Source organism: Falco naumanni, chromosome 3, assembly GCF_017639655.2.
Source record: "Falco naumanni isolate bFalNau1 chromosome 3, bFalNau1.pat, whole genome shotgun sequence".
NCBI classification, from domain to species: domain Eukaryota; kingdom Metazoa; phylum Chordata; class Aves; order Falconiformes; family Falconidae; genus Falco; species Falco naumanni.
In genome coordinates this window covers 17921861-17933461 of record NC_054056.1, presented here as the reverse complement: position 1 = coordinate 17933461, position 11601 = coordinate 17921861, and the positions used below count along the sequence as shown (strand labels likewise).

At 67.0% G+C, this 11601-nt stretch overlaps 2 protein-coding genes across 2 annotated transcripts in view; both read right to left on the bottom strand.

Annotated features, from left to right (window-relative positions):
- The window catches only part of LOC121084358 (leucine-rich repeat extensin-like protein 2), a 6193-nt gene extending 426 nt beyond the window's left edge, over nucleotides 1-5767 (bottom strand). Inside the window, exons 1-8 of the mRNA XM_040585717.1 lie at nucleotides 3937-5767; nucleotides 3619-3899; nucleotides 3360-3414; nucleotides 3123-3170; nucleotides 2821-2892; nucleotides 1442-1477; nucleotides 322-397; nucleotides 28-202 (exon numbers count right to left, since the gene is read on the bottom strand). Coding sequence (XP_040441651.1) covers nucleotides 28-202; nucleotides 322-397; nucleotides 1442-1477; nucleotides 2821-2892; nucleotides 3123-3170; nucleotides 3360-3414; nucleotides 3619-3624 — 468 coding nt within the window. The 5' untranslated portion in view covers nucleotides 3625-3899; nucleotides 3937-5767. The remainder of the gene's footprint in view (nucleotides 1-27; nucleotides 203-321; nucleotides 398-1441; nucleotides 1478-2820; nucleotides 2893-3122; nucleotides 3171-3359; nucleotides 3415-3618; nucleotides 3900-3936) is intronic.
- A 107-nt stretch (nucleotides 5768-5874) lies between these two features.
- LOC121085694 (FXYD domain-containing ion transport regulator 7-like) lies at nucleotides 5875-10831 on the bottom strand. The gene is made up of 6 exons (XM_040588633.1): nucleotides 10718-10831; nucleotides 8716-8748; nucleotides 8185-8259; nucleotides 6835-6868; nucleotides 6662-6696; nucleotides 5875-6560 (listed from the first exon to the last, which is right to left on the bottom strand). The coding sequence occupies exons 1-6, from the start codon at nucleotides 10746-10748 to the stop codon at nucleotides 6541-6543; spliced, it is 228 nt and encodes a 75-aa protein (XP_040444567.1). The 5' UTR covers nucleotides 10749-10831; the 3' UTR covers nucleotides 5875-6540.
- Between the last annotated feature and the right edge of the window lie 770 nt (nucleotides 10832-11601).

The window sequence follows — 11601 nt, the reverse complement described above, 5'->3', positions numbered from 1 at the left end:
GGGTAAGCCATGGAAGGGAGGGGTCACCCATGGGGGGAGGGGGCCCTTTAAGTGGGGATCCCCAAGACTGCAGGGGGTTATGGGGGGAGGGGTGGGGTAACCCAAGGTGGGGGTGAGGGGAGGGGGTCCCCTGGGGTGGGGGAGGGATCTCACTTCTTCCTCTTCCGGCCCTGGCAGTGGGGGGGCTTCCCGCACTTCCCACCTGGGGGGGGGGAGGGGAGAGAGGAACGTTGGGGGGGTGAAGGGGGGGAGGGGCCCCCAGCGCACGGGTGACCTCTGACCCCGAGGGGGCCCCGGGGGGGGGGAGGGGGCATCACTCACAGGCGATGACGCCGATGCCGGTGACAAAGAGTGCGGGCTGCCACCACCAGCCCCCAGCGCCGCAGGGATGGGTAGTCTGGGGGGGCGGGGCCAGAGGGGGAGGGTCACAGAGGGCGGGGCCAAAAGGGGGTGGGGGGTCGAAAAGGAGTGGAGGGTGAAAAGGGGCAGGGGTCGTCGAGGGGGGGTAAAGGAGCTGTAAGGGGTGGAGGGGGGTGTGGTTTCATGGAGGGGGTGTGGCTTGCAGGGGCGGGGCTTGGGAGAGGCGTGGCTTGGGGCATGGCTTTTAGGGGGCCACGGTGGGGGTATGGCTTTGGGAGGGGCATGGCTAGCTGGAATGTGGCTGGGGAGAGGTGTGGTTTTGTGGAGGGGCGGGGCTTTTGGAGGCATGGTTAGGGAAGGGTGTGGCTAGGGAGAGACATGACTGGGGAGGGGTGTGGTTTCATGGAGGGCGTGGTTTGGGAGGGGCGTGGTTTAGGATGTGGCTTTGTGAGGGACTGATGTGGTGGTGGGCGTGGCTCTGGGTGAGGCGTGGCTAGCTGGAATGTGGCTGGGGAGGGGTGTGGTTTTGTGGAGGGGCAGGGCTTTGGGAGGGGCGTGGTTAGGGAAGGGCATGGCTGGGGAGGGGCGTGGTTTCATGGAGGGGCGGAGCTTGTTGGGGCGTGGCTTAACGGAAGGCATGGCTGGGGAGGGGTGTGGTTTGGGAGGGACATAGCTGGGGAGGGGCGTGGCTTTTGGGGGTGTGGATTCACAGAGGGTTATGGGAGCGTGGCTGGGGAAGGGTAGGGTTGGGGGCATGGCTGGGGAGGGGCGTGGCTAGGGAGGGGCGTGGTTTCACAGAGGGTTATGGCTGGGGAGGGGCGTAGCACCATGGGTGGGGCTATGGGGTGGGAAAAGCTCCGCCCCATGAATGGGAAAGGGGCGGTGATTTAAGGAGGGGGGTGGAGCAGCTGAGGTGGGCGTGGCCTGGTGTGGGGCAGAGCTGTAATGGGGCGGGGCTAGGGCAAGCAAACAAGGGGGCTTTAGGAAGGGGGTGGGGCTTGTGGCAGGTAGGGGCCGGGGGCCGGGGTGGGGCATGGGAGGGGCGGGGGCTCCGGCGGGGGGCGGGGGCTGGAGGACTGACCGTAGTAGAACTCATCCTTCGGGTTCCCATCGTCCCCTGGGGGGGGGAGAAGGGAGGGGTCAGCCGGCACAGCCCCACACCCCCACACCCCCCGTGTCCCCATGTCCCCCATTATGACCCCATGTCCCCAAGTGTCCCCACGTGTCCCCATGTTACCCCTGTTCCCGTGTCCTCCCCGGCCCCCCCATGTCCCCCGATGTCCCCCCCATTTGTCCCCATGTCCCCCTCCCATGTCCCCATGTCCTCCCCGTGTCCCCACCATGTGTACCCATGTCCCTGTGTGTGTCCCCACATCCCCTTATGCCCCCCTGTGTCCCTCTGTATCCGTCCCCCTTGTCCCCCCATGGCTCCCCATGTCCCCCTGTTGTCCCTCCATGTCCCCCTCCCTCGTGTGGCCCCCATGTCCCTCCCATGTCCCCCCCACGTCCCCCCCCCATGTGTCCCCATGTCTTTCATATCCCCCCATGTCCCCCCGTGTCCCCCCCCATGTCCCCCTGTGTCCCCCCCCGTGTGTCCCCATGTCCCCCCCACATCCCCTCATGTCCCCCCGTGTCCCCCCATGTTCCCCTCATGTCCCCCCCGTGTGTCCCCCATGTCCCCTCATGTCCCCCCACGTCCCTGTGTGTCCCATGTCCCCCTACATGTCCCTGTGTGTCCCCCCATGTCCCCCTGTGTCCCTCCATGTCCCCCCCCATGTCCCCCTCATGTGTCCCCATGTCGCCCTACATGTCCCTGTGTGTGTCCCCACGTCCCCTCCATGTCCCTCTGTGTCCCTCCATGTCCCTGTGTCCCCCCCATGTCCCCCCGTGGGTCCCCCCTGTGTCCCTCTGTGTCCCTTAGTCCCCCTCATGTCCCCCCGTGGGTCCCCATGTCCCCCTGTGTCCCAGCTTTTGGGGAGGGGTCCTGGGGGGGGGGCAGGCGTGGAGGGCATCCCAGATGTCTGGGGGGGTCCTATGTCAGGGAGGGGGGGTCCCAGGTTTTGGGGGGGGGTCCCCAGAATTGGGGGGGGGGGGGGGGCAAGGCATGGGGGGTGTCCCAGATGTGGGAGGGTCCCAGGACGGGGGGGGGGGGATTCAGATGTCCGGGGGATCCCCGGATGTTGGGGGGGAGGTCCCAGATAGGGGGGGTCCCAGGACGGCAGGGGGGGTGTCCCAGGTGTCCGGGGGGGTCCCCAGATGTTGGGGGGGTCCCCTGCCAGGGAGGGGGGTCCCGGGTGTTCGGGGGGGGGTCCCAGGTTTTTGGGGGGGTCCCAGACTTGGGAGGGGGGGGCAAGGCATGAGGAGGGTCCCCAGGGGGTGGGGGTGGTGTCCCAGGTGTCCGGGGGGGGTCCCCAGATGTTGGGGGGGGGTCCCAGACATGGGGGAGGGGCCAACACTCACCAGGGGGCGGGGCAGGTGTCCCACTGCTCTTGGGGTCAGGAGGGTCGTGGGGGGAGGGGTCGGTCTGTACCCCTGGGACACACACACATACCACACTTCCAGTTCAGACCAGTATAGACGAGTTCAGACCAGTACAGAGCCGCACAGGCCACTGCTACCAGTCTACACCCCCCACAGCCCAGTCCTCCCAGTTCCACACCAGTATGGACTGCTATGGACCACCACCACCCCACCCCCCACTACACCCCAGTCCTCCCAGTGTAGACCAGTACAAACCAGTGCCCCCCCCCCTCCCCCCTCACCTGGACTGGAGGCAGCTGTGGGTGCCAGCGGGGTCGAACTGGTCCATACTGGGAAGGGAACAGAGGCGTCCGGGGGGCTTGGGGGGGTACAGGGTCGAGCCCCTCCCCCCCCCCAAAGACCCCCAGCCCCGGGGGGGGCAGGGATCAGACCCCTCCCCCCCCCCCCAAGCCGCAGGGATCGGGCCCCTTCCCCCCCTCCAAAGCCTCCCCAGCCCCGGGGGGGAGTCGTGGTCTCACCTTGGCCCGGGGTCACGAGCGAGGTCACGGTCAGGAGCCAGAGGGGCAGCGGGAGCTGGGGGGAGTGGCAGGGCTGGGGGGGGGCCAGGACTGGCGGGGGGGGGGGGGGGGATGGGGTGTCGCGCGCCCCGGCCCCCACCCAAGGGCATCCGGGCCCTATAGCGTCCCCTATAGGGGAATTGGGGGGGCGAGGGGGGGACAGCCACCCACCCCCGGGGTGATAATGATGGGGGGGTACGGGGGGGGGAGGGGAGCTCACCCTCATGGCGCGGCGCAGGGCAGGGCCGGGGGGGGGATGGGCGGGGGGAGGGGGGGCCCCGCGGCTCCACCCCACAGGAAATCCTGTGCTGCCGGGGGGGGCCTATAGCGGGGGCCCTATAGAGCCAGGGCCCTATAGCCATGGGGCCCTATAGCCAGGTGTGCCATATAGTCCTCGGGCCCTATAGAGCCAGGGCCCTATAGCCGAGGGGGCCTATAGCCACGGGTGTGCCCTATAGAGCCAGGGCCCTATAGCGCTGGGGGCCCTATAGTCAGGGGGGGCTATAGCGCTGTCAGGGGGGGCTATAGCGCTGGGGACCTATAGCACTGGGGACCTATAGTGCCGGATGGGGCCTATAGCCACAGGGGCCTATAGCACCAGGGGACCTATAGTGCCAGGGCCTTATAGCCCTGTGCCCTATAGTGCTGGGGGCCTATAGCATTGGGGGCCTATAGCACCGGGGGTGACCTATAACCCTGGGGCCCTATAGCATTGGGGCCCTATAGCGTTGGGAGCCTATAGCACTGGGGGTGACCTATAACCCTGGGGTCCTATAGCATTGGGGCCCTATAGCCCTGGCAGCCCTATAGTGCCAGGGGTCTGTAGCATCGGGGGCCTATAGTGCTGGGGGTGACCTATAGCCCTGGGGCCCTATATCACCGGGGGCCTATAGCCCTGGGGCCTATAGCACGGGGGGTGCCCTATAGCCCCGGGTGTCCCCTATACCCCCAGGGGACCCATAGCACCAGGGCCCCTATAGCACCAGGGGCCCTATAGCACCAGGGGGGGCTTATAGCACCAGGGGCCCTATAGCCCTGGCCACATGGGTCCCCTATAGCTCCAACCATGTGAGTCCCCTATAGTCCCAGGTCCCCTGTAGCCCTGGCCACATGGGTCCCCTATATAACCAGATACATGAATGCTCTATAGCCCTGGGGTCCTGGGCCCCTATAGCCCCAGCCCTGGGGGTCCCCTATACCCTCAGACATGTGGGTCTTCTATAGCCCTGGGGGCTTGGGCCCCTATAGCCCCAAGTACCCTATAGCCACAGCCCTGGGCATCCCCTATAGCCTCGGGGTCTTGGGCCCCTATAGCCCCAGCCACACGGGTCCCCTGTAGACCTGGGGGCCTTATAGCCCCATGTGCCCTATGGCCCTAGAAATGTGGGTCCCCTATAGCCCCAGGGACTTGGGCCCCTATAGCACTGGGTGCCCTATAGCCCCAAGTACCCTATAGCCCTAGTCCTGGGGGTCCCCAATAGCCCTGGGGTCCTGGGCCCCTATAGCCCCAGCCACATGGGTCCCCTATAGGCCTGGATGCCTGGGCCCCTATAGCCCCCCACATGTGGGTCCCCTATAGTCCTGGGGGCCCTCTAGCCCCGGCCAAGGGGGTGTCCTATAGCCCCAGCCCTGGAGGTCACCTATAGCACCAGAAGCATGGGCCCCTATAGTCCCCTCCACGTGGGTCCCCTATATCCCAGGGATTTGGGCCCCTATAGCATTGTGGGACCTATAGCCCCAAGTACCCTATAGCCCCAGCCCTGGGGATCCCCTATAGCCCTGTGATCCTGGGCCCCTATAGCCCTCGGTCCCCTATAGCCCCAGACATGTGGGTCCCCTATAGCCCTGGCCACATGGAACCCCTATAGCCTCAGACACGTGGGTCCCCTATAGCCCCAGGGACTTGGGCTGCTATAGCACTGGGTGCCCTATAGCCCCAAGTACCCTATAGCCCCAGTCCTGGGGGTCCCCTATAGCCCTGGGGTCCTGGGCCCCCATAGCCCCCCACATGTGGGTCCCCTATAGCCCTGGGGGCTTGGGCCCCTATAGCACTGGGGCCCCTATAGCCCCAAGTACCCTATAGCCACAGCCCCGGGCATCCCCTATAGCCTTGGGGTCTTGGGCCCCTATAGCCCCAGCCACACGGGTCCCTTATAGACCTGGGGGCCCTAAAGCCACATGTGCCCTATGGCCCCAGACATGGGGATACCCTATAGCCCTGGGATCCTGGGCCCCTATAGCCCCAACCACATGGGTCCCCTATAGGCCTGGATGCCTGGGCCCCTATAGCCCTGGCCATGTGGGTCCCCTATAGCCCGGGGGTCCTGGGCCCCTATAGCTCCAGACATGTGGGTCCCCTATAGCCCTGGGGGCCCTATAGCCATGGTCAAGTGGGTGACCTATAGCCTCAGCCACATGGGTCCCCTATAGTCCCAAGCCCCCCCCCCCCGCCCCAGCAGCGCCCCCCCAGCGGCAGTTATGAAACGTCTCCTTTATTTCCATGTGCGGGGGAGGGGGGCACTTTGGGGGGCCTCCAAAACCTCCCCCCCGCCCCCGCGAGACCCTCCCCCCCACTTCAGGTCTTTCCCACTTTATTGCCCCCCCCATTTAATAGGGGTCCCCAGTTATGGGGGTCCCTTAATTAGGGGGGAAAGGAAGAATTTTGGGGAGGGGTCCCCCAATTTTAGGGGGGGGGCCGTTATGGGTGAGGGGCTCCTGTGGTTTTGGGAGGGGTCCCCAAGTGTGAAGGTGCTTTTGGGGGGGTCCTCCCCCTTTTTGGGGTCCCCCCCTTTTTTGGGGGGGGGAGTCATGGGAGGGCTCCTCGATTTTGGGGAGGGGTCCCCAATTTGGGGGGGGGTCCCGCATTTTCGGAGGGTCCCCGGTTTGGGGAGGTATCCCCGGTTTTGGGGAGGGGTCCCCTGTTTTGGGGAGAGGTCCCCGGTTTTGGGGAGGGGTGCCCTTTGCTCTTCAGCGGTGGTTCCTTAAAGGGGGTGTCCCCCCATTTTTTGGGGGGATCCTTGGCTCTATAGGGGGGACCCCCTTTCCCCCTCCCCCCTTTAATTTTTAACTGGGGGGGGGGCTGCATGCACCAGGGGGGACCCAGGCTGGGGAGGGGGCGTGGCTCTCGTCGAAGGGGGCGGGGCTACGCTGTGGCCGCGGGGGCTGTTGGGAAAAAGAGAGAATTAGGGGGGGGGGCAGGGGGGCAGGAGACACCCCCCCATCCCCCCCTATCCTACCACCCCCCCAAAAAAACCCCAACTTACTGGGGGTCTTGGCCGGCTGCCGGGGGTCTGGGGGGCTGTGGGGGGCAGGGAGGTCAAGGGGGGGCCCCCAATTTGGGAGGGGGGTGTTGCCCCCCCCAATATGGGGGTCCCATGGGGGGGGGGGCACCAATATGGGGGTTACCGCCCCCCCCCATTTTAAGGGGGGGTCTCACCTGGGCTCCGCCTTTTTGCACTTGAACTTCTTACCTGGGGGGGGGGGAAATGGGGGGTGGTGACCTCAAGATTGGGGGGTACCCCTCCCCGCAACGTGGAGTTGTGGGGTGGTGGGTGCTGGGGAGGATTTGGGGGGGGCTCAGGGGGGATTTTGGGGTGTCAAGGGGGATTTGGGGGTCCAAGGGGGGATTTTTGGCGGGGGCCAGGGGGGATTTAGGGGGTCCCATGTGTCAAGGGGGATTTTGGGGGGTGGGTCAGGGGGCATTTGGGGGTCCTGGAGGGCTATTGAGGTGTCAAGTGGGATTTGGGGATCCAGGGGGGGAATTTGGGGGGACTCGGGGGGATTTGGAGGTGCCGGAGGGGGTGGGGGGTGGGGCTCAAGGGGGAGTTGGGGGGTCCCAGGGGGATTCTGGGGTGTCAAGGAAGATTTGGGGGGGGGGCAGGGGGGATTTAGGGGGGGATCGGGGGAATTTGGTGGGCCCAGGGGAGACATGGGGGGTCCCAGGGGGATTCTGGGGAATCAAGGGGGGATTTGGGGGGGGGGGGGGCAGGGGGGATTTGGGGGTCAAGGGGGATTCTGGGGTGTCAAGGGGGGATTTGGGGAGGGCTTAGGGGGGATTTGGGGGTTCAAGGGGGGATTTAGGGGGTCCCATGTGTGAAGGGGGAATTTGAGGGGGTGGGCGCGGGGTGATTTGGGGGTCCCAGGGGGGATTTTGGGGGGCTCGGGGGGATTTGGGGGGTCCCGGGGGGATTCTGGGGTGTCAAGGGGGGGTTGGGGGACCCTGGGGTGGGGAGAGGACCGGGGGGGGGGTTGGGGTGCTGGGGGGGTTGGGGTGCGGGATTTTGGGGTTCGGGGGCTTGGGGGTGCCGGGGGTGTGTGTGTTGGGCTGCAGGGGGGGATATTTTGGGGAGCAGGGGGCAGGTTGGGGTGCTGGTGGGAGGGTGTTGGGAGTGCGGGGTTTTGGGGTTTGGGGGGTTTTGGGGTGGGGGGGGGGGTTGGGGCGCTTGGGGTTTTTGGGGTTCGGGGCATTTTTCGGGGTGGGGCTGGGGTGCAGGGAGGATATTTGGGGGTGCGGGGAGGGATCCTGAGGGTGCCGGTGGTTTTGGGGTTCAGAGGGTTTTGGGGTGCAGGGGGTTGGGGGTCCCGGGGCTTTTGGGGGTTGGGGGGGATTGGGGTTCGGGGGAGATATTTGGGGGTGCAGTGGGGGGGGTTGGGGGTGCGGGGGGATATTTGGGGTGCGGGGGGGTTGGGGTGCGGGATTGTGGGGTGTGTGGGGTTTTGGGGTGCAGGGGAGACATTTGAGGGTGCAGGGGGCAGGTTTTGGGGTGCGGGGTTTTGGGGGACTCACTGAGGGCGATGAGGACCCCCAGCACGAACATGGCGATGGCCAGGACCAGCCCCACCAGCCGCAGCGTCTCGTAGTCTGGGGGAGGGAGACCCCCCAAATGTCCCCCCGCACCCCCAAACCCCCCCGCACCCCCAAAGGTCCCCCCACACCCCCAACCCCCCGCACCCCCAAACCCCCCCACCCCCCCAAATGTGCCCTTGCACCCCCAAATATCCCCCCTGCACCCCCAACGCCCCCCGAACCTCCAACCCCCCTCCCCCACGCGCCCCAACCCCCTCGTACCCCTAAACCACCCCTGTACCCCCAGATCCCCCCCAAATCCCCCCCAAGGTACCCCCAAATCTACTCTGACCCCCCACCTCCCCCCCAACCCCAAATAACCCCCTGAACCCCCAATCCCCCCAGCACCCCTGTACCCCCAAACACACTCCCAGCCCCCCCAAACCCCCAAATCCCTCCAAGGACCTACCGAACCCCAAATTCCCCCCCCCGTACCCCCAAATTCCCCCCCCCCCCCCCCCCAAATCTCACCGTAATTGAAGGGGTCCTTGGCCCGGGCAGCTTCTGGGGGGGGGAGGGGACCTGGCTGTTGGGGGGGCCAGGTGTGGGGGAGGGGGGGATTTGGGGGTCCCAGGTGGGGGAGGGGGGGGATTTGGGGGTCCCAGGTGTGGGGGAGGGGGGGAATTGGGGGTCCCAGGTAGGGGAGGGGGAAATTGGGGGCGTCCCAGGTGGGGGAGGGGCGGGATTTAGAGGGTGGGGTGGGTGTGTCCCAGGCGTGGGGGAGGGGCAACCCAGGCGCTGACTCAGCAGCCGGGGGGGTGGGGAGGGGCTGGGGGTCGTCGCGGGGCGGGGGGCGAGGAGCTGGGGGTCCCCGCGGGCTGTTCACTCTGGAGCGGAATGATGGTCCCGGGAGGGGGGGGAGGGGCGGGAGGGGGAGGGGCCGGGGGGAGGGGTGGGGCCGCTGTTCACTCTGGAGCGGAATGAGCCCCCTCCCACCCCTCCCTTGCACTCGCACCCCCCCCATACCCACCCCCCCCGCGGGTCTGGGCTCACACGCGGCGCCGCGTGCCGCAGCGCCACGCGCGGCCACACACGCACTGCGGAGCCATGCGCACCCAGCCCCCACGCCCAGCACCTCCCAGCACCCATTCTGCACCCCCAGCCCCCAGCCCCCACCCCCCAGCCTGCACCACCCTGCACCCACCTGTAACCCCCAGCAACTCCCCAGCACCCATCCTGACCCCCCTGCACCCCCTTTCTGCACCCAGCACCCCCCCACCCCCCCAACCCATCCTGTCCCCCCCTGTACCCCCTCTCGCACCACCCAGCACCTCTGCACCCATCCTGCGCCACCCTGCACCCACCTGTAACCCCCTGCACCCATCCTGCACCCCCACAGCACCCCTGCACCCAGCACCCTGCTGTCCCTCTCCAGCACCCTCTCACCCATCCTGATCCCTCCTGCACCCCCTATCCGGCACCCCTCTGCACCCAGCACCTCTGCACCCATCCTGCACTGCCCTGCACCAACCCTGCACCCACCTGTAACCCCCTGCACCCATCCTGCACCCTCATTCTGCACCCAGCACCCCCCCCAGCACCCCTGTACCCATTCTGCTCCCCCCTGCATCCACCTGCACACAGCACCCCCCAGCACCCCACATCCTGCATTCAGCATCCCTGCATCCATCCTGCACCCCAATTCTGCACCCCCCAGTCCTTCACCCCCATCCTGTACCCAGCACGCCTGCACCCACCTGCACCCAGTATCCCCATCCTGCACCCAGTACCCCTGCACCCATCCTGCACCACCCTGCACCACCTCCCAGCACCAACCCTGCACCCACCTGTAACACCCTGCACCCATCCTGCATCCGCATTCTGCACCCAGCACCTCCCCAGCACCATTGTACCCATTTTGCCCCCCCTATTCTGCACCCATCCTGCACCCCCATCTTGCACACAGCACCCCAGCACCCACCTGTACCACCCTGCACCCCCCATCCTGCACTCAGCACCCCAGCACCCATCCTGCACCCCCATTCTGCACCCCCAGCACCCCCATCTTGCACCCAGCACCGCTGCACCCATCCTGCAACACCCTGCACCCCCCACCCTGCACTCAGCACCCCAGCACCCATCCTGCACCTCCATTCTGCACCCCCAGCACCCCCATCTTGCACCCAGTACCCCTGCACCCATCCTGCAACACCCTGCACCCCCCACCCTGCACCCCCCAGCACCCCCATCCATCAGCCAGCACCCCTGCACCCATCCTGCACCCCCCGCACCCCACATCCTGCATACAGCACCCCTGCACCCATCCTGCAACATCCTGCACCCCCATCCTGCACTCAGCACCCCAGCACCCATCCTGCGCCCCCCATCCTGCACCCACCTGCACCCAGCACTCCCCCCAGCATCCCCACCCCGCACCCCCCGGCATCCATCCTGTCCACCCCCCCCCGCCCCCAGCAGCGCCCCCCCCCCCCCCCCCCCCCCCCCCCCATCCTGCACACACCCCCCCCCCCACCTCCCATCGCTGCCTCCGTGGGGGTGGCCATGGCTGGCTCCGTTCGGCTCCGCTCGGGACCGTTCGGCTCCGCTCGGCTCCGGCAGCGGCGTGGGGCGATGCGGCAGCGGGGGGGGGGGGGGGGGGTTGGGGGAGGAGGGGGGGCGGGGCGGCACCAGGGAGGCCACGCCCACTGGACCCGGCAGGTCCGGGGGGGGACGACCCCCATGGGATGGCCCCCCGACACCCCCCAATCCCCCATCCGGCCTCCCCAAACCTCCTGCAACCCCCCGACCCCACCCCCACCCCACCCCCTGCCGCCCTATTACCCCCCCAAACCCCTCCAGACCACCCACCACCCCCCATAGCACCCCAAAGCCCCCCATAGACCCCCCCAATGCCCCCCAACCCCCCTCCAGATGCAGCAACAACCGACATCAAAACTTCCCCAGCCACACAACAGCTGCTGGGGCAGCCCCGCCCCCCCCACCCCCCCCGGGGGGGGTCACCATGGGGGGGTGGTTGACCATGGGATGGAGGATGACCATGAGAAGGTGGATGGCCATCAGAAGGTGGGTGACCATGGGATGGAGGATGACCATGGAATGGTGGATGGCCATGAGGTGGTGGATGACCACAAGAGGTTCAATGGTCACGAGGTGGTAGATGACCATGAGGTGGATGACCAGGGGATGGTGGATGACCATGAGGTGGAGAATGACCATGGATGGTGGACACCCACAAGGTGGTGGACGGCCATGGGATGGAGGACCTCCACGAGGCGGTGGACACACCCACCATCACCAGATGATCTCAGAGGTCCCTTTTGCCCCTTAAACCGCTGACACCCACCCCACTGCCACCCCCACCCATGGGGCTGGAGAACATCTCTCACCATCCGCGCC

What these genes read in the sequence shown, in the direction of transcription:
- LOC121085694 (XM_040588633.1), bottom strand. Translation starts at nt 10,748, where the DNA reads ATGGCCACCCCCACGGAGGCAGCGATGGGAG. An exon ending in CACGGAGGCAGCGATGGGAG is followed by an intron (nt 8,749 to 10,717) that starts GTGGGGGGGGGG and finishes TCCCCCCCCCAG; the next exon opens with AAGCTGCCCGGGCCAAGGAC. An exon ending in GGGGGTCCTCATCGCCCTCA is followed by an intron (nt 6,869 to 8,184) that starts GTGAGTCCCCCA and finishes CCCCCCCCCCAG; the next exon opens with GTAAGAAGTTCAAGTGCAAA.